The sequence below is a fragment of the Coturnix japonica genome, chromosome 12 (assembly GCF_001577835.2).
Source record: "Coturnix japonica isolate 7356 chromosome 12, Coturnix japonica 2.1, whole genome shotgun sequence".
Taxonomy (NCBI): Eukaryota; Metazoa; Chordata; class Aves; order Galliformes; family Phasianidae; genus Coturnix; species Coturnix japonica.
Genome location: NC_029527.1, coordinates 12,379,681 through 12,400,646, shown reverse-complemented (window position 1 = coordinate 12,400,646; position 20,966 = coordinate 12,379,681). Strand labels below are relative to the sequence as shown.

General features: G+C 41.0%; 1 protein-coding gene across 6 annotated transcripts in view; it reads right to left on the bottom strand.

Annotated features, from left to right (window-relative positions):
• Window positions 1-20,966, bottom strand: part of TAFA1 (TAFA chemokine like family member 1) — a 200,263-nt gene that overhangs the window by 161,347 nt on the left and 17,950 nt on the right. Inside the window, exon 1 of one of the 6 annotated variants that reach the window (XM_015875451.2) lies at window positions 19,392-19,509. The exons of the other annotated variants lie outside the window; for them this stretch is intronic. Within the exon in view, the coding sequence (XP_015730937.1) occupies window positions 19,392-19,500 (109 nt within the window). The 5' untranslated portion in view covers window positions 19,501-19,509. Of the gene's footprint in view, window positions 1-19,391; window positions 19,510-20,966 lie in introns of those variants that run through there. 6 annotated transcript variants of the gene reach the window in all.

Genomic DNA, 20,966 nt, shown 5'->3' with positions numbered 1-20,966 from the left:
AGACACCTTTAAGGGGATTTCTGGCAGTAAGTATCTTCAGGTACAGACATAGCTGTAATCCCTGCTACCAAGAACCACAGAACACTGAGAAGCTAAGCAGGACTAAGCAGATGCTGCAGGACAGCTGCAGTGCTGACACCTCTCTCTTCAAGGCAATGATTTTTATCACCCTCTCCATGGATTCTTATCTCCAAAATTAGCCCTAATAGCATCACCTTCAGAACCAGTCCTGTAAAGCACTGACCATAGCGTGTGAGATGCTCAGTGTTTTCAGCTCCTAGGGAGAAATAACTACACCTTAAAAATAATAATAAGATCTTGGATCTTGCTGACCACAGTTCTTCATCTGCTAACTAATAACCACAAGGTGAGAGATGTGGCTTGAAGCAGCAGGCTGGTCAATTCAACTTGTTCTTCCCCATGGAGTAGATCTAAGAATACAGAATATGGTAGCTAAGAAATCTTTATTGTTCTCACAGAACACATAAAGGGAAGCATTCACCTCTCTCCTGATTTAGCAGATCCAGATAAAAGCACAATCCCTTTGGAAACGGACAGAATTTGGAATCTTTTAGCCTCACACTGAAGGATCAGCATCTTTCAACAACACTAAGTTGTTTGGGGGGGGGGGTCCTTTTGCATCCTATAATTCAGACTTGGCATAATTCTAATTCAAGCCTTGTACCACAACAGGTATCCAATAGTAACTAAGCAGTGCCATTTGCAAAACACATAAATATTTCATATGGTTCTTATAAGCCATGAATGCCAAACTGGAAAACATGCAAACACTGGAGAATTCCACCTCTAAAAAGAGAGCTCAGTCTTGGGATTTGGGTGGTATCTTGTCAAGGAGACCCCTTTTCATTCAGCAGGCTGCAGAGAAAATTCATGACAACCTTACAAGTGGGATAGTGTTCAATCATTAAATTTTAACCTCCTGTGCCTGATTGGAAAGCAAAGCTGTTGTTTCTGTGTCATTTAAAAGAGGCTCTAAAGGGCAGCAGAGGTGTTTGCTGTACCAACTGTTAATGCCTCCACTGTACTCTCTTCTGGAGGTGACAGAATTGCACAGCTTTTGGATTAGTTTCTCCTTTTTTTTGGAATTGACCTGAGAGAATAATATAGGAATAACAGTCACACACTAAGATTTCTGGGGACCTGAAGTGAAAGCTGCCACTGCCACCATCTACTCTCTGAAGAGCAACTTAATAGCATCACTTCTGCCATCCATACAGTTCCTGAGGACAGAATTAAGGGCAGCAGTTTAAAAACATCACCTAGAAAAGGCAGAAATGAGACTAAAATAATCAAATAAACTGAGCTGAAAAGATTGGCTTGTATACGTAGCAAATGTTAGTAAACTTAATCCTGTATTTGTTTACAAATAGGTTTAATGCATTATGCATGCATAGGCCTGATAGCATTACACCCTAAAAAGCTGCATACCTTGCACAAGCTTGGACACAGGATAATAAGGGGACTAAACAGAAGATTAATATTTCATATTGAACAATCTGAGGTGAATCTACTCAGGAAACAAATTAAGCAAGTTGCAAACTAATCTCAAAAGTATTTGTCCGTATCACCAAGATTTCATTCAGTGCTTCAAAAGCAGCAATCTGCCTCCAGGTGATGACCAGAGCTGAGACTGTGTTGTTGTTAGCAGGTGAGAAAATGAGAAGAGTTAGAAAGTGGGATAAGGTTTTCTCATACAAACTGTCATTACAGAGGCACATTCATCGATGTGGGGAAACAGCCAACGCATCCTTTCTCTGCTCAAATTCCTATACCCGCTACCTGCTCAGAATGTATGAAGAAAAGGCAGGAAGACTTTTTAGAAATGGCATACTACCAAAAGAAATGCCCTGGGGGTTGCTTGATGCTCCCTCTCCCACAGAAGCAGTGAGGTGCTGTTTAGTGCATGAGTCGTGACTGCTTAATGCCATCACATCCCCTTGTGCTTCCCCAGCATCTCCAGCCCTACACTGAAGAAGTTCAAGATAAAATCAGTCTATTGCTGGTTCATTGGGCACCCCTCATTTTGAAGGGTTTGGTGAACAGCTTCTCTTGCGCCTTTGCCATCTGCTAACCGACAGCCACATGCCTCTCAGCCTTCTCCCCTCCAAACTAAGGAGCCCCAGCACAGACTCTCAATGTGGTGCTTTGTCAGGGAGCGCACTACTTATGAAAATAGAGTTGTCTTCTTCAACCAATTATTGGCAATCTATAAAATAGGTACATTAATAATTCATCTAACCTATTTAGGTTGACATCTACCAGTCAGTTCTGTGGTGCATAAAGACTTGATTGTGTCTGAGATTTCAGACCATCAGAAAAGAACTTACTGAAAGAATAACTCTTTCTTTCCTTCTCTCCCACAATAGAGGCTGATTGAGAAAAAGCTCCCAAGCATAAAAAGGGTGTTTAGCACCAATCTACTGAAGATTCTGGCAAGGAACATGGTGTCATAAAGGGTTTTTCCCCCCACCCCTCCCATTCTATATTGTTTGTAGGCTCTTAGATACAAGTGCCAGTCTTTGTCAAAATGGATATTGTTCTGTAGATTCTGTTGACTTCAATAAAAACTTCAACAAAGATACTGCGGTATATAAAGCACTCCAATAAGGTACTTTCTAAAATGAAAATTTAGAGACGTATTTAGATGTTGTGTATTGAAATGCATTTGATGTATTTCACATCTTGCAACACAATGATAGTAACATCCTGCACTACATTTCTATTGACATGCCTTAATGTATGATGTTTGTACAAGTGTCAGACTTCCCCTTCATTGCATCTCCAAGCAGACGCTTTGCTCTAAATAAAGGGAACTGCATTTGATCAATGCAAACCAATACCGACTTTCAAAAGAACATGAAAGGAGATACAACATGAAAGAGAAGCAGAAATATCGAACTACTATTCACTTGTAAAAACACATTGCAAAATTAATAAATAGAATACAAAAATTTGGAAGAACAAAAGGAATTTCATGTGAAAACAAGTGAAAGTTCCACTTCCCAGCCTTGCCCAAAATCTGATGTCCTGTTGGGGAAGAGTGCCAGAGAGTGGTCATGCACCATCCATAGAGGACAGAAGGTCACAGTCAGCAGGGACACTGCTCCAGGCAAAGCCACAACTCCTCCCAGCCAGGGCATCCCCTTGGCTGCCATTCCCTGCCAGATGGATGTGTTCCTCAGAGCAACATCAAGCTCCTCATGCTAACACAATGGTCAGTGTAAGCCTTGCCTCATCCCTACCGCTCACAATGCTCAGTACAACCTATCTCAGCTACCAAAGACAGAAAGCAAATTAACAACGCAGCACATTTGGAATGCACCTTAAGCAGTGCTGAAGGATATTTTGCCAGTCCCTTCCTTCTCCTACTATAACAACTCACCCTCTTGAGACTGTCTACTCAGAAGGAAAGGCAGGACCTCATCAGACTGGAATAACAGCAAACATACTGTAACAGCAAAAAAAAACACCTGAGCAACGAGTTTCACTTGGTGATGAGGTAAAATGGGAGCCATTTATCTAGTGCTTGCAATATGATTTGTATTTTGCTGGCAGGAATGAAAGGGATCCTGAACTGGAAAATAAAAGTGAATGCTCATTCTCCTTCTCTCCCCTCTAGCCAAACATGGTAGAAAATGAAGAAAAGCTGTAAGGGAGGAGAATAAATTTAAAGAGACACTGCATGTTCTGCAAGAAATGCAACATCAATAATCATTGAGCTATTGATAAACAGAAGGCACTCCAGTGACGAAAAATTAGACAAAGCTATGCATGTTGTACACATTTTGTCAAATAGGATAACCCTGAGCCTGAAGATACTGAGGGAACAGGGAGGGACAGGCTCGTTGTGGATGTGCCTCACACGCCTTGTGCCCATACTGTTGCTGAAGGGTGGAAGGCAGCAGCGCTCCTGAGGTTCCAGGGAAGGCACAGCTGTTGTTTGCTCCTTTTCAGCTAGTAAGGAGCAGGAAGACAGCAGTGAAGTCATCCAGGGCATTCAGCAGCAAAATTCAGACAGGAAATAGCACTGGGACCAACTATATATTTATAGGGTTCCACACCCCATGGTCTAATCAGCATTTGCGGCTTAAAACTATTATAAAATCATTTGCTGGCCTATAAACATCCTATTGGTTAAGATTATTAAAAGATGGCTGTCGCCAGAGAACCAATAACATTTTACTGAGCTGCGCAGCAGTAAATTAAATCAAAACCAAGAAATATGTGTGCAGAAAGGCACTCAGAAGGAAGTGAACTGGACTCTCTTGTTTCCATAAGGATGACCTTCAGGTTCCCTAATGTATTCAGTACATCCACTGAGACACTACAGCATACTCGCACTGTCCATTTGCAGCCCACAACACTGCAGCATCGTTCTTTTCCCCCGTGTGCCCTGGAGTACTTTGTAAATTATGGTCATCCCTGCTCTCTGTGACCAAAATTAATTACCTGATAAATAGAGTTAATACACATGGCTGCTCTGCAACAATCTGTTGGATGGGATTTGCATTTGGGGGCACTGCAGCAGGATGCTTGGGTTATGTGCCCACAGGACCTGCTGCAAAGCAATCCTCTGTGTTCATTACAGCCCAAGGGGTTCTCCTATGTTACATAGTTGCTGTGGATGGACAACCTCATCTCCAAGCAGAGAAGCAGGCATTTCAGCTTTAAATGTAAATACCAGCCCCAGCAGCCAAAACATTGCCTTCCAGCATCAATCTAGCTAGACAAGTCAGAAAATGTGCAATGTGTGCATCAGCGCACAGCCACTTTCATTTGGCAACAACCTAAAATGCAGGCAGATGCTCCATGAGCCCCAGATGCTTTGGAGGAGAGAGGACGGAAAAGAGCCAGTTAACACCCATCCAAAGAAGGGACACTTCTTCCCCAGCTAAATTATTACATGAGGAAAAATGATCAATAGGAGTGGCCATAGCACAAACAAGAATATCACAGCCACATCATGGGTTTCTCCAGCATCTCAAATTAGTGACAAGAATTAATGCTGGAAACATACTCAGGTGTGCTCTTTCCATTTCAAAAGCAAAACAAGAAGCAAAAATATCAATTGACTTAGAGTAATAGATAGTCCAGTGCTGGAGACAGACCAAATTCAGGTAGCATGACCTCTATTCTCAGCAAGAAAATCCTATCCCATAATGAATTCACTTTGAAATCACCAAAACAGACACTTTTTCCTCTCTCTCTCAGCCTAACTCTCTCTGACTGCAATGGTCTGTGACCAGGGACATTCAGAACAAAGCATGAGTTTGAGCAGAGAAAACTAAACCCTTCTGACTGCAAGTTCATGCAGCCAGGCTCAGAGTGGAAGCACTCCAACTATTACAAGCTCAATCCCTTTTTTTTAAGAAGCTGAAAATGCAAAACACACAGCAAACTCAATTAGAAAAATACATAAAAACACATAAGAAGTGTGCTACTCTCTGCCCAGCCCAGTAACAGCAGCATCACTGACACCTGACAGCTGGATAGATCCTTTATCTGGGAGGAGGAAATGAGCAGTGCCTTCAATAACCAGAGGTGTCTCCTTTAGCTGATGACTGTGACACTTTATCAGTTTGTTACAGCAAATGCAGCAGTATTTAATTGCATTTAGCCAAATTGGAAGGGCAGTTCATTCCTTACTGCACTGACCGCTGCTTCTTAAAGACAACTGATAATGACTTGCTGTCTATTTGGAAGTATTTTTTGCTTCAAATGACTAGAAAGAAGAAAAGCCTTTCCTGAAGCAGCTATAAATTTACCTGCAGACTGTAAGGAGCCAAAATACAATGAAACATTCCAGCTTAACAGGCTAAATAAGTACGTCAAAAAGCACAAGTCCCAGCCTCCACAATACAAGGCAGCCAACTTTGAACATCTTTTCTGTTTATGTGATTATTGTGAAGCAAGAGCTGGTGGCTGAAGATTCATTTCAGTCTGCAGCCCAAGTTGCTGTTGACCTTCAGAAGTTCAAAGTGAAAACTCTGGAGATGGATACAAGCATACGAGCTCTACATTTGGAGGATGTAGGACCACTGAAGATAAGAACTTGCTGTTACTGTAAAGCAAGCAGGAGCCTGACTGACATATCTACTACTCCCAGATCCATGGGTGATGTGCCATGTCTCCACCTGGAGAGGAAGACTCCATCTTTTTGTCATAGATAAAGACGTTTGAGATGCTTTCTTTTATATTCCCGTTATCTTAAAGAAGACAGGCACCAACTTTTAGTGCCACTTACTTGCATGAATCAGATTGCTTCAACACAATTAAGTGCAACAATCCTGGATGAACATGGATTTATCCAAAACGCAGCTTGCAAATAGAGAACACTATTGGCCTCTAGGACACCAACAATATCCACTCCTCCTTGCTTACAAGGCAGTCTAGAGATCAGAGGTATGAGCCATCCCAGATGTATCCTGCCACATGTGCTGCTGCTCCTTCCTGAGAGAACACTAAAATATAACTGAACCTGAAAAGCCCAAAGACTCGGAGGCTGTTACAGATTCAAAGCCCCGAGAAAACCTTGATTTTAATCAAATTCTTCAAGGTTTCTTTGAAGAAAGAGTATCATATCTGCAGCTTCAGAGTTGACCCAGAGATTCCCCAAACTCAAAAGAATCAGTTTATGAATTAGTTGAAAAAACATATAACCTGGCACTGTATTTTGTACTAAGCATAAGTCACACACTAGAAACCTTTTAGTGTTTTCTATGAAATACAGAAAATTACGCACTTCAGGCTTTTGGAAGCACTGAAAGGCCACCTACAGCTGGAGTGATTGACATGAAATTTCATGTTATTACTTTCTCCTCCAGCTCTATGGTAGAGGGCAAATGCCATGATGCCACCTGCATAATGCAGACACAAGTAACCTGTCACAGTGAATCAAAAGCCTTAAAGGAAGTCTTCTTCGGGGTCAAATGTGTTTGAGTACCTAATGCAGAACAGAAAAACATAAACAGGCACTGACTGTTAGACTCCTGACAGGCTTTTCATTCAGCTCTCTTACATCGTGGGCATCAATGCCAGAACACAGAAGAGAACAAAGGAAAAAACAGTTAAACAAGAATGAGAGCTTCAAAGGGATGATATCTTCCAGGCTCTGTTGTAAAATACATATTACTGCTGGCAGATCAATATTACCAGTCTCTTCACTTCCATCTGTGGATGAAGGAAATTCTTTTATCCCTTACAAAAAAAATATTTTAAAACTATGGCTCTACTAATACCCAGAACATTATGACTTTAAATCCATAATAGTTAATTACACAATATGTTATCGCTAGTACTCGCTAAGGTTTGTCCCACAGAGGCAACAGAACGACTGCATAAGGATCATCAGCATTGCAGTACCAATTGGTTAATCAAACTGTGCTACCCAATGCCACCATTCAGGCAGACATCCAGTCAACCTCCTCTTGCCCAGAAACTCCCATGATCTTGCACTGCATTTTGCAGGGAGAAACAAAGTCCCACCTCTTTTTGGTCACAGTTCTGAGAAATTAATTCTTAATTTGGGGCTGCTATAAAATGATATCCATAAAGCTCAAATCTTAGACAGTGACCTTATACACTGGAGATCAGGTAGCTGAGAAATACCTATTAAACAGTTTTCAGATACGTTTCTGCATTGTGCTTGTGGCTGAGCATAGTGACAGTGTCTGAGCAGGCTGACAAGCAGCCATGTGCAACAAAACTGAGTGAGGATCTCCTTCCAACAAGGGCATGTGCTGCAAGAGAAGAAAAGCAAATACAAAACACTGGAGTTCAACTGGTCCTTCATAAACACCAAGCCTTTGTCCATGACCCACATGTCTGCTGTACCCCCTTCATTTGAGAGCTCACAGGAAAATACCAGGTGTCACGCAGGATTTATTACAGACCCTCTATATATGATTAAGTTCCTTCTCAGCTTCAGGCAAGGCTAAATTAATTTGACTTTAAAACTAAGCAAATGTTAGTCTAATGTGCGCATGTGTTTCTGCTCTTCCCTGTGAGAGCAGGTCCTGCTTTTTTGCAAGCAGTTGAGATTCCTTCCTGAAGCCAATAAGCATTTTGATTGATTAATCACTAAGGATTTATTGCCTAGTGAACAAATGATGTATTATCTAAAAGAAATGGAGCAAGTGGTGTCTGTAGGGATGCGTCTGATGATCAGACACTGAAGATGAGACATACATTCCTGCAAAAGCATATCTATCATTTTAACTGGTATTATTTGCAGAGGAACGCGTGAGGAAGGAAACAACCTGCTTCCATTTAACTTTTTTAAAGGGTAATCAAGCTTAGTATTTTAGCCCAAGGAGACACATCCTTATCCATATTCAGAGTGAGCACTGCTTAGAAGTAGAAATGCTTGACAAAGCATGGTAAGAATGGTCAGAACTTAATCATTTTGAACACAAGGAACTAACTCATTGGGTTTGTGTGCTGCATTGATCATGTAATCCCAATTACAACCTTGATGTAAAACTTCAGTTTCTTGGCTATATGAGTTAGCAGCTAATTATGATGTAAGTGTCTTAGCCTATACACATTTCTCAAGTCTTTGGCCTCTTTTCTTTATATCCAAAGAAAAAGGAAGGAAATATTCTGGAGAGTGAGCTCTCCCTGTTTTAGCTATAATTTCTACTTTACCACCCATTTCAGATGAGAAACTCTTCAAAGCAGGAGTTCTGAGCCCTGTATCCTGCAAAGAGCCATCCCGCCTCCCCAGAAAGGTGAGGAAAAGGAGACAGGTCCCACTGGGGTGATGGAAGCACGGCCCCATTGCAGCAGCAATGAGAACACGGACACTTTGAAGCATTAGAAAGGGAAAAATAACATGAAACAGCAAACACAGGAACAACCAAGGAGCCAAACTGGTATCTCTGTGTGGCACTGCTCTGGACTGATATTGGCTTGCTTGGAGCTAACCTGCAGATCCGCTCCTAACACTGCATTGCACAGAATGGATACTACACTTTGGTGCTACCACATTGCAAATAAACAGAAAGTGAAAAACAGCACATGGTTTTTGCACCTGTTTCAATCTGTTTGAAGCTGCCTGTTTGAAGTCCAGTACTATAGAAGAATCCTAGCTACCCCAATCCTAATTAACCCAGGTGATCATGTCAGGACATGCACTTTAATAAACCTGTGAAGAATTTATGATGAAACACCTTCAGTTGTCCTTATCACACCTGTTTTGCTAATAACAAATAATTTTAATGACAAATATTATGTAATAGTCAACTATAAGAAAACACTTTGCAGGTATAAAACTGTAAGAAAATGAAATGTTCTCTGCAACATTAATGGGCTCTCTTGGACAAGTTATGTTTCAATGAAATATTAATTTCTGATCATTTGTCATGTGTTAATTAGCAGAATAAGCTGTAGGAAGTCTAGATTACCATGCAAATGTTAATTAGGTCATAATTTATGTTAAGCATTTCTAAGTATAGGAGCAACAGAATCTCATTTAGCAGCAGTTGAACTTTAGAAATAATTTGCATTTGCAACAGCTATTTTTCTGTTTAAATTTGACAGTTACTATGTTTTAATAAATACTAAAGAATCCACGTTTAAATAATGAAAAGGTTTGAAGCTGTCCAAAGTCTTTTCTTACCCTTCTGCCCAAAGACACACCTCTGCTAGAAGTCTTTGGTCAGGGACAGAGAAGCTGGGAGCAGATGGTGAGGTTGCTCTCCATTGTGACAACTCACGGGTGCCATAGGAGGCCCGGGGATGAACTAATGGCTTTAATTTATATCAGAGCCAAAACAGACATCCCTACAAGGGTAGAGATGCTCGCTTGTCAGAGTGGTGTTGGAGGTCACCCTCCAAACTGCCAGCAGCAGAAGCCATGACCTGAGGAGTTCACCTGTTGTTTTTCTAAGGGAAGCGTCTCCTAGAAGCACTTGAGATGGAGAAGTTGGCTGAGGGAGAGGAGAATCCTTTTCACTGTTTCTCCCACAGCTCCATCAGGAATGAGTTGAGGAGATGGAAAAAGAAAGTAAATAAAGGGGGGGGATGCTCCTGCCTTTAAGAATCAAGAACATCCTCTCAGCTCAAGCTCCTTTGTGCTGTTTACAGAAAGTGGCTTTTTGTCAACTAACTAAGCAAGAACTGCACCCAGCCCAAGCTGCCTGTGGTCATACAGCCAGCTTTGGGGGCTGCTCTTGCTTATTGGCCCATTACCTGCCAGTTCGAGGCAGTGGAGAAGCTGACTCTGTGTCGCTATTTTATGTGGAACAACTATTGAAATAAACAGCTGCAATGACACATTGCAGTGGGACGAAGATAAATTTATTTTCCTATTTCCACACTCCCACAACTTTTACACCTCCCCACACAAATCTGCCCAAGCTGCTTCCACTTAGTCGGTATTATCAAAGGAAGAAAAACAGTGCTGGGGCTCTGAGGGAATACTGGCATCGACTCTCCCTTCCTCACTTTGAAGGTCAACATTAATTGTTATTTTAATTTGTTGAACAGTGCTTCAATTGACTTTTCCCAGTTTTTGTTGTTGTTTTGTTTTTAAGGAGGAAAACAAAAAACAACACGTGAAATTAAACAAGAATTAACATAATTGATGCAAGCCCATTTCAAGCTGTAATGGTCAGCTCTGTGTTCTCCAAGATACTTCTAAAGCACACAACATCAAAGCTGGGAAAACACAGTTCAGCCATAATGTCATATGAATTGGGAGCTAGAAAAATAATACCTTGGAAACAAATATAGTAGAGAGGAAAAAAGTTTTAGAAGTATGCAATTTAGAATCCTCACTATGAACAAGGCGAAGTGGGAATAACACGGGACAAAGAAAGAGCAGCAAAAGGACCAAGAATAAGCAAGGGCAGTGAAGAACTATTTAAACACAATTTCCAGCAGGTACAAACAAAGGGCATGGCCAAAGAAAAGCATAAGATGTAGCTAATGACATGGAAAGATCAAGTTGAGAGTTACTTACATTCTTCATAGTAAGAATAAAAAACAAACTAGTGAAGAGTACTAAAAGATGCCCAATACCAAACATTTAATAATTGTGGCACACTCATCAGTATTTTACTCCAGCAAGCCTATGCACTTTCATGCACAGTAATTGCTTAGCTCTAGGTCACTACACAAACCTGAGCTATACTAGCAAGGGGAAAAGAAAGCTAGAAAGGGGGAAAAGCGGGCCCCTGTATCCCACTGCTGCAAGGGAAATAATTTCCCTGTGGCCACTGAATCCAACACCAGCTTACTGAGCCATAGCACCAGCAACCCTCAGCAAATAAGGGATGCTTTGTGAGCATGCTGCACATGTACATAGATTGGTCACTGAAGCACCACAGATGTTAGAAATGTGAGTTTCTCCTTTTCAGAGAGTTGCCTTTAATAAGTATTACTGATAGTATTCTGTGTAATATTGATTGGAGCAATGTAAGCCTCCCAGCTCTGAAGGAATTCCCTACTCCACATTTTAATTAGTATTATTTTTAAACAGAACATAGTTATTAGCAACATATTTCAGCAGAGATGAGCTACAATGCCTTGCCCTCATTTTAGAGCATCACTTAAATCACTTTTTATACTACAGCAGCGTTGATTTCGCAGCATCTCAAGCCAAAATAGCTTTCTTTCACACTGCCTATACATTTTTCAGGGCAGAGATACAATCGATTCTAGCAAAGGAGTCTGAGGAACCCAAGAGGAACAAGAACAGTTTTTGTGGAATTGATGCCGCCATGCATCCATTAGCCCCACTCACTAATTAGGAAATTAAGTGTCTGATTGCTCCCCTCTACTGAAGGTCACCCTTAAGGCCCTAACACAGGGCTTAGACACTAATTAAGTGCTTGCTGGCTGCTGGCAGAGCATGGGCTACAAGCACTAACAGACATCTTGTCCTAAGTCAGACTGTTATTATCAATAAATACATATATGCACTTCTATATATTTTTGAGAGCTCCAAAGCCTTGGGTTTACAGCTGCAGTTTGTAAGCCAATAGCCCAGCCATACACATATACCTCACTTTAATAACATCTTCCTTCTTGCAGAGCAGCACAGTTTGGCTCACGTTAATACAACAGGGCCATTCCACGTTATGCATGCTCATACGTATAAGTTAAAACTTAATATTGGTTAATTTAGTATTACCTACACATTTTAATAGATTTTTTAAGTAATTATTTATCAAAGTCAGAGAACCACACAACACACGTGTCTGCAACTACCTTGGCTCTGGAGCCAGTATAGGCTCCGAGAGGGACATCTCTGTCTTCTTTAGCACTATGCAGATATGCCCAGAATAATCTTTTCTATGAAAGGAACATTCAGAAGACTAAGACCCATTGAAATAAAAGTTCTGTGCAATTGACCTTTTTAAACTAGATGCCTATTCACAGTAGGTGCCTAATAATAATCTAAACCAGTGCCCCGGGAGGGGTCCTTATAGATCAGACACGGTCTCTTGAGTTCAAGAAAAATCTCTTACCCAAACTACAGATATTTGCAGTTAGTTTCTAAAGACAGCCTTCTGTACGCTATCAGAGAAACTATTCTAGCATACCAAACCAATTGTTACATTTAATGCCTTATCCCAACAACAACCCTGAAGTGGCTTAGTACTTTAAAAGAGAACACAAAGCACTATGTGAATGAACCGCATGAAAGCCTGAACAATGAGATATACATGAAAACACAATAAGCAGAGAATAAATCTGCTGAGGACAGACCAAAAAGGCTATTAAAATGAAATCAAGGAGTTTATGGTTGACATAATAGGGAATACAAAAACAGCAAGAAGATACCGACTAAGGAGAGACCTTGTTTCATCTTTACAGATGGACATCAGGACAGAATAAAAACACGAAGAGTAGACGTGCAAAGGTAAAAATCATCAGAGCGTAAGATAAGAGCCTGAACTTCTGACTGAGCACGTAAGCTGGAACGATCACACCTTAGGCAGCTCATGCAGCACAATGGAGAAGTGGTCTGGGTGACACAGCTGAGGAGCTGAAAATGACACTACTGTTATAGATAGGATGGAGCTGTTCAGGGGATGATACTGAAAAGTGGGATTTGGCACAGCGAGTTCTGCTTTAGCCACAGTAAAAATCAATGCTCTAGATACAGTGGTCAGTGTCAAAAGCCAAAAGATAAGGACAGCAGAGATGGGAGCAGATTTTTGTGCAGGCATGACCAAAATTCACATTACAAACAAAATGAAGTGGTGAATAGAACTACACTGTTAAAACAAGGGCTGTAAACAGAAAACAGCACATCTGCAGACGTTTTCATTAGTCATTTTAAGCCTCTAGTCTGCTGAATCCCAGATTGTGGTTGATTTGTGGTCAGAATAGTGCATTGTGTGGTGGTTTGGCAGTTTTGGCCTCCTTTATTTAAGAAAATTGCTTCCTTTTCCTTCCCTGTCCCAGCCAGACACCTCTTTGCTGCCTGCAGACACAGTTATGTATCACCCGCCCTCATGACACTGAACAGTGGTAGTCCTGATACAGATTTTCTGCCTCAGTAGAAGAGGTTAATTTTGCAGTGGTTAAGATCAAGAGCCTCTATTAACCATTCACTCCTTTCTGTGATGGATCACCGAGCTCATACAAAATCTTTCATAAGAGCAACGAATAAAACTCGCTTTGTAAGAAGTTCTACAGACATATATATAATCCCCCAAAACAGTACTCCACTGCCCCAAGACTTTGGGGCTTAGGCTTGTAAAATGCCATTGAATCAGTGCAGTCTTAGAACCCATGACAGCTGATGGAGTAACACTACGATGAAAATTCAACTGAGTGCTAAGTGCCTGTTTTGGAAGGAGTTCTGTCTTCTCTACAGGAGTAGCAACTTCTTCCATCACCTTTTCCTTGCCAGTTTTGGAGTCTGAGCTCCAGTTTGCATCATTTAGCAGCTTTCACAAGCACTGCCACCCTCACAGCATCGGCTGTTCTCCCCCACTGCCGCCTGCAGCCTGTCTTGGCTCCTGGAATCAGTCTCCTTCTCTCATCAGGAGAGCCTGGAACTGCTTCCCACAAGCACTGTTCATCTGGCATCACTCAAGGACATTGACCCCTCCATCCTGGTGTGCACTGTATTGTCACACTGCAGGTAAAGGCCCTGTGCCCATACTTTAGGAAGAAGAAATCCAAGTCATCAGGTTTTAGTAATCAAAAAGAGATTAGCACAATGATATTCATGACCTCTACCCATAAAAAGCAGTCAAGAGAACTTGTCTCCCTTCAGAAAATGAACAATTCATGGGAGTCTCACAAATGGTAATTAGTATCAATTTAGCTGATTGTACATTCAGATAAGTTGTACATAAAATGGCTTCAGACGTTAGGGGAAACAACCAGCTACATACACCAATTATGAAATTTTTAAAAGACCTGGAGATAAGTATTTAATTAGAAGAATGCAGGCAGTAAAGGGATTCCAGCTCCAGAAGCTGATGGCTGTGCAGTGATTGCAAAGAGGACGTGGGACAGCAGGAGGAGCGAGCCCTCTCCTGTGTGATGCTGGGCTTAGCAGCTCCATGAGCAAAGGGGATCAGTTCAGCTTAATTGAGTTAAGCACGGTGACTAATGCTAATCAGATTTTTTTATTAGGATTATTTTCAAGGTAACAATATTTAAAACCTAATAGCATTGAAGCTATTCAGGAGTGATTTTAATAGGAAAGAGTTGCTGAGGGTCAGGACAACTCTCAGCCTAAGGAACAGACTGACCAGAGCATCCCTGTCAAGTCACTGCCCCAGACCACACATAACAGATCAGCACTGAGCCCCACAGCCCAGGCCAGGACCTAACTCTGCTCTTTGCATGCTCTGCTTTCCTGCACCACCACCTCCAACCCAGAGCACCTTCTGCAGCAATTCATGGATCTTTAATTTGTTCCACTCTCCATCAAAACTCTGACAGACTTTTCATTATACTTTAAAGCAGCTATTTTTAATTGTTTCCCAGTCAAGTCTAATTGTGAAGTGTAACTGCTGCAGCTTGAGAATAAACCACTGCCAAGAGTTACATAGATGGGAAGTGACAAAGTCAGAATGTGAGTTGCAAGGATAAGCAAGCAAATGAGTTTTGAGGAAGGCCTCGAATATCCACGAATCCATAATTCCCACATTTTTTGCAACATGAATCTGGGCTCACGCCAAAATTGCTCTGTGCTTACCAGTCAAAGCCAGTTTTGCATTCTCTTTAAATGGCCAAAGATCTGTCTGGGCTGCAATTATGAACCAGTGTCATGATGACATGAAAATGTAATGTTACAGTTGTAACAAAAGCAAATCTAAAGGATCTCAAGGTTTTAATATTTCAATAAGGTTAAAGCAGGAGTGTTAAATTATTTAAGTTCTGGAATAAGATATAAGCACTAGAGCAATATTGCATCCATACTCATATCTGTTCATGTGCAGAGGTGATATCTACATGATAAATTGTAGAAGTATGAGGTAAATTAATTTACTATGCACTTTGATCACAATACCCTCTGCCTGGCCTACTAATCCCCTTCCCAGCAGACTTGCTCTAACATCCCAAATCACTGAACATTTTCATTGCTGCCATTAACAACAATGTTTTATAGTCTACCTCATTTTCTCCTCGCAGGTGAGGAAGTTTCCTTCCTTGAGAAAAATAATAAATGTAAATTAAGCTGCAGAAACACACACGGATGGAACCTTTATATCTTCCACTCCCTCACATTATGTATCTATATAAAAAACTTCAAAATGAGAACACATCTTCAGATGCTGACAGCTGGGTGAGATGCTGCACTGTCTGTGTGTGTCTTGGTGGCAGGGGAAAAATGAATCAAGAGCAGATGTATAATTCTCCAACTACAGTGACTTAATATTATTATTCATTTATTGGCAATACACATCTATATATAATTCCTGGAAAAGCACTAATAGTTTAATCTACAAATGCGCTCACAGTTTGACATTTTCAGGCTATAGACAACGACATGAGAAAAAAACTAATTAATACATCCATCACTGCCAAAGGAGGTGTGATGAAACCAAAATGTTTGGCAAGCTCGCTGTAAAGAAAACCTGCTACTACCTCAAATCCCCACTCGCTGCTGAATAGCACATCTTTGCACTGCACACAAAAACACAGCACAGTGCAGGGCAGATGCACAGAGCCAGGAGCCCCGAGCATCACCTTGATGCCATGGCTGCCAACTGGGAAAATGCACCCTCCTGGGTGTTATTAAGCAGCAGATCACCACATGGATTGATTGTATAGTTTTGAGACTTCTGGATCTCACCATCTACATATTAAATGTATAGCTCCCCAAAAAGCCACAAAAGAAATCTAGATGATAGCAGGAAGCACAAAGCAGAAAATGAGTTGGCTTACAGCTAAGGTATGGATATGAACATACATGAGAACACCTCAGCTACCTTCCACCAATATACCAAAGCTTTGTTTACAGCATAAAGTGCACTTACCCAGATATCAAATATTGATAGAAACAGCCATAGCACACTTTAGGCACTTTCTCCACTTGCACTGATATGTATTTTACAAGTTCTTACAGGAACGACAACTCAAAATTTAGTAAGAAAAATATTTATAGACAAGCGAGAATAAAAGCAAGACAACTCATGTTGCTCCACGCCTCATACATTTATCCTTCATGATTTTAAGTGCTTTATTAGAAAACACAACCCTTGAGAGCACTGACATCTAACTGGCCAGCAGAGCTTAAAGGTGAAGAAATTAAGAGACTGGAATAGCCCTGAATAAGGAGGCTTTGCAACAGAATAAACTCAAACTTCCTTTCTTAAAGCATCTTTCCACAAGTTCCATCTACAGAAGGAAGAGAGACTTCAGAGAGAAGAGGGTATCCAAAACTGGGTCAGTTATTTACTGAGAAATGGTTATGTTACAGATGTCAAAGTATTCAGAGCACCAGAGCAAAATGGAATTTTTTTCATCTTTTTCCTGTTACAAGATGTGTATTTTTGTTCTTTTGACATTTACATGCCACAGTAAAAGCAACAAGAAAAGAAATGTGTACAATCCAGCATAAAGACTCACACTTTCATGTCATAAATGCTAAGAAGACATCAAAAATCTGCACCTTTGCATCATGGTTTACTGTCTTGAATGTGTTAAGCAGGGTTTTAGTAGGATGGCACCATTACCTTCTGCAGACACAGATATTTCACAAAACTGAATTGGAAACAAAGTATTTGCTCATTCACAATATCCAATACCCTCTATAATTTATAGGTATCACTCTATATAAATCACTGAAGGAAAAAAAAGATGGACAGGTTTCAAGGGCTGTTTGTTGCTTCACCTTAATTTGTCAAGTTATGAGAATAGCGTGAAAATACACACCAAACCAACAGTCAGACATCCTTTGTTTTCTAACAAACATAAATTACCTATGAAACCAATCTACACTTTTCTTTCTATTTGACATTGGCTTGCCATTGAGCTGGTTAGCAGCACAGAAACATACTGCACACAACTAGGCAGGTATCGTACCAACGCTATACAGCTGCAGAAATGTTGCCCTTGGTACTGCTGCGCAGCCATGCTGCTGGCTTCATGTGTGCTGAACAGGTGTGATTTCTTCTTTGGAAATAGAAAACACAAAGCCCACAGCCCAATGGAAGACAGATTCCAGCTCTCAAACTAAATCAGTTTCCAGAGATATGTACAAACCACATCCTTAACCATGATGTTCTTGACAAAAATGCTGCTGAGTGATCTTTTCATTTAGATTTACCATAATTTGGATCCTGATGAAACTGGGATTATTTTTCCTTGACAAACATCAGGAATCTCACTGAAGGTGGCACATGGTGCCTAACTGAACTACTGCAGAGGTTCTTATTTAAAATCTACTGTAGTCACTTATGTCTCCCCCAACACTCATTGCACAAGAAACATTTGTGAAAAAGGCTTAAGTAGATACAGTTTAAATAACTGTTGTATCCAGTGATTAATATTATAGCACAGACAACATCAGTGCTGATAATCATATTTTCTCTGGAAAAGAAAAACAGTGGTGCTTTGCAAAGTTGGGTTTATATAAAAATGACAAAAGTTGATGCTATCACTTAGAGAAGGACGTGTCTAATATAAAGACTCAGCTAAACATAAAGAGAAACCCTAGAAGCACCACCTCTTAAAGTGAGTTTCCAGTCTGTACTCCTTCAAGGACACTAAATAAGTGCTACAGGTGTATATTTGATGAATAAGGAGCACTGATCTCAGACAAATAACTACACCACTCTGACAAGTAAAACCAGCTTGTTAAATTAACAGAGGTCTGGAGTGACAGAAGTCAGCTAAATACTGCAATAGCATCACAGACATCAACCTACCCAAGCTGTACCTTCGGTCCCCACTGACTCCTGCTTCTGTTCTGAGTGGAAGTGCAGTGGCCAGGAGCAGGGCTTTAAGGCACAGCTCTTGCCTCCTCCAAAAGTAGGCAGAGAAAAAACACAGAATGGAATCACTAAGGCTGGAAAAGACCCTTAAGGTCACCAGATTCAACAATCAGCCTCATGTAAGTCTAACCACATCCCTAAGCACCACATCCACACAACTCCCAAATACCTGCAGGGATGGCTGATCCACTGCTGCCCTGAACAGCCCGTTCTGACACCTGACCACACTTTCTGTGAAGAACTTCCTCCTGATATCCAATCTAAACACTCCTTTCACAGTTTCCACAGTTCAGGCCCTGATGTCTCAAAATGCAGCAGCAGAACAGCAGAAACTCTGTGCCCACATCACACAGAGTCAGTATCATAAGACCACAGCACTCCTTCTTGGCAGAAAGCAGAGCAGGAAACCAATAAATTAAGCGCATCTCAAATCAGATACAATACAAAACCCAATTTAAGGAAAGAAGCAGTACCTTCTGCTCTAGACTTCTTTTCCCCCCCACCCCCATAAAATAATAATCTGGCGGTTCTTTGCTTTTCTTTCACTGTTTAGAAATCAGACAAATTATTTCAGGTTTTGTTTTCTTTTTCTTTTCCAGTTAGCAAGGAAAACAATTAAATTGCTCTAAACTAATTTCAAAACATAAATACTGTGCCAAATCAGCATTTGATATCTTGCTTTGGCTGTCACATAAAAAAAAATTCAATTATTTACACTGCTTTAGTCACACAAAGGAAATACTGCTTTGCAAAATGCAGTGTTACCCTGTGTATTCCTCCTGCCTAAGAAAATAAACAATTGTCACAATAGAAATGAAAGTCTGCTACAGTTCCTTATGCACACAGAAGCTCATGAGCACAAGATGTTAAAAATAATTACTTTTACATTAACGCAACAGTACAGACAAAATCAAGTGCCAGTTTGATTCTCAAGGTCTAACGGGAGCCTCTACATACCTTCTGCTAGCCAGGTAACAGCCACTAGCTGGAGCTTGGCTGCCATACTGCATGAGAGAAAGAAGATCTTCTGGAAGAACCCAGTCCAACCCAACATGAGATGGGACATGGGGCTCCTGCTATGGTTCTATGACATCACAGAACCCTTCCAGGAAACGTAACACAGGTCAGAAAGCATCCAACACCAGTCCCCACCACACCTCCAGCCTTTGAGTGACCTTCCAAGTAGGAGTCTCCATAGCATCATTCTCTTGGGGAGGACCTTGCAAGTCTCAACTCTGACCAATCCATCTCTTTAGAAGCAACCAATAGAGCAAAGCTCATTTGCAGCAAGTAGATTTATTCTTTCCCTTCTTATTAAAAAAAGAAAAGATTTATCTTGCCACAATGTTTTTATGCTGCTGTATCCAGCCTGCAAGCATTTTGAGATAACAGCATGCAGTTAACAAGATTTGCAAGTCAGACGTGTTACAAAAATACACTCTAAGTTATGCAGAATCGGTGTCACACTGCCTGCAGGAGACTGGAAGCATTGCACTCTGGTAGAAAGCACAGCCATGGAGAGATAAACACACTTAAAACAAATCTTTTTGTCCAAAGACAAGCCCAGCCTTCTCGTGCCCTGAAAGAAGCAATTAAGCAAAAAGCGGAGAGTTGCACATGGAAGCCAAGAGAACACTGCCCATCTGCACGTGCTGAGCCTCTTTGTCAGCTCAGAACAGGAATACAAGGAAAAGAAATCCACTAATTTTACAACTTGTTTGTCAACTAAGCTGGAGTAAGTGAACGTGAAGGCTCTTTACACCTCACAGCTGGGGCAGTCAGATAGATTATAGCTTAACCACCATGAAAGTTTAAGCTGCTGTGAAGTTGGCTCACACTAAAGCGCTTGATTTCATAAAAAGAGAAAAGCAAAAAGCCTCCATGATCCTCACTTAGCTCACAGCAATGCTTTCACTTGCTCACCAAGCCATGCTGAGGATGCCCAGGGACAGTATGCCTGCCGTGGGTACCAGATGAGAGGACAAACTCTTTCACAGCCCCGAGAAGCTCGCTTAAGGAACAGAATAACAGAGCCTCCACTACCCTCAATACACCTGTGATGGAGATCTCCCAGTATCCTCAAGTGATTCAGTGCTGGATGCTGTGGAAGTGCTGCACATGGGGATCAGTCATCCCATGGTTGGGCATGAAGGGAAAGAGACACCTCAAACAGATAAGCAGGTGCTGTTTTGGGTGCTCTCTTCACAGCAAATATTGATGCCCTGGAGATCTACATGTGCTGCCAGCATATATTCTTCCAGCAATAGTACGTAAGAATTTTGTTTATATACTTGGTTCTGATGTGAAACAGATATTAAAGCCCTTTGTTAAAAGCAGAGAGGCTACAGCTTACTGAAGGACCTCCAAAACTTTTATTAAGGTGTGCTACATCACAGTCAGTACCTAAACAGAGAAAACAATTTTTTCTATTTAAATTTGAAAGCAGGAAAATTCATATAGAGTTGAAGTGAAATCCCAAACAGACTTCGCTTCATAGATTCTACCATGACAAAGGGATTATCCCTTCTCACC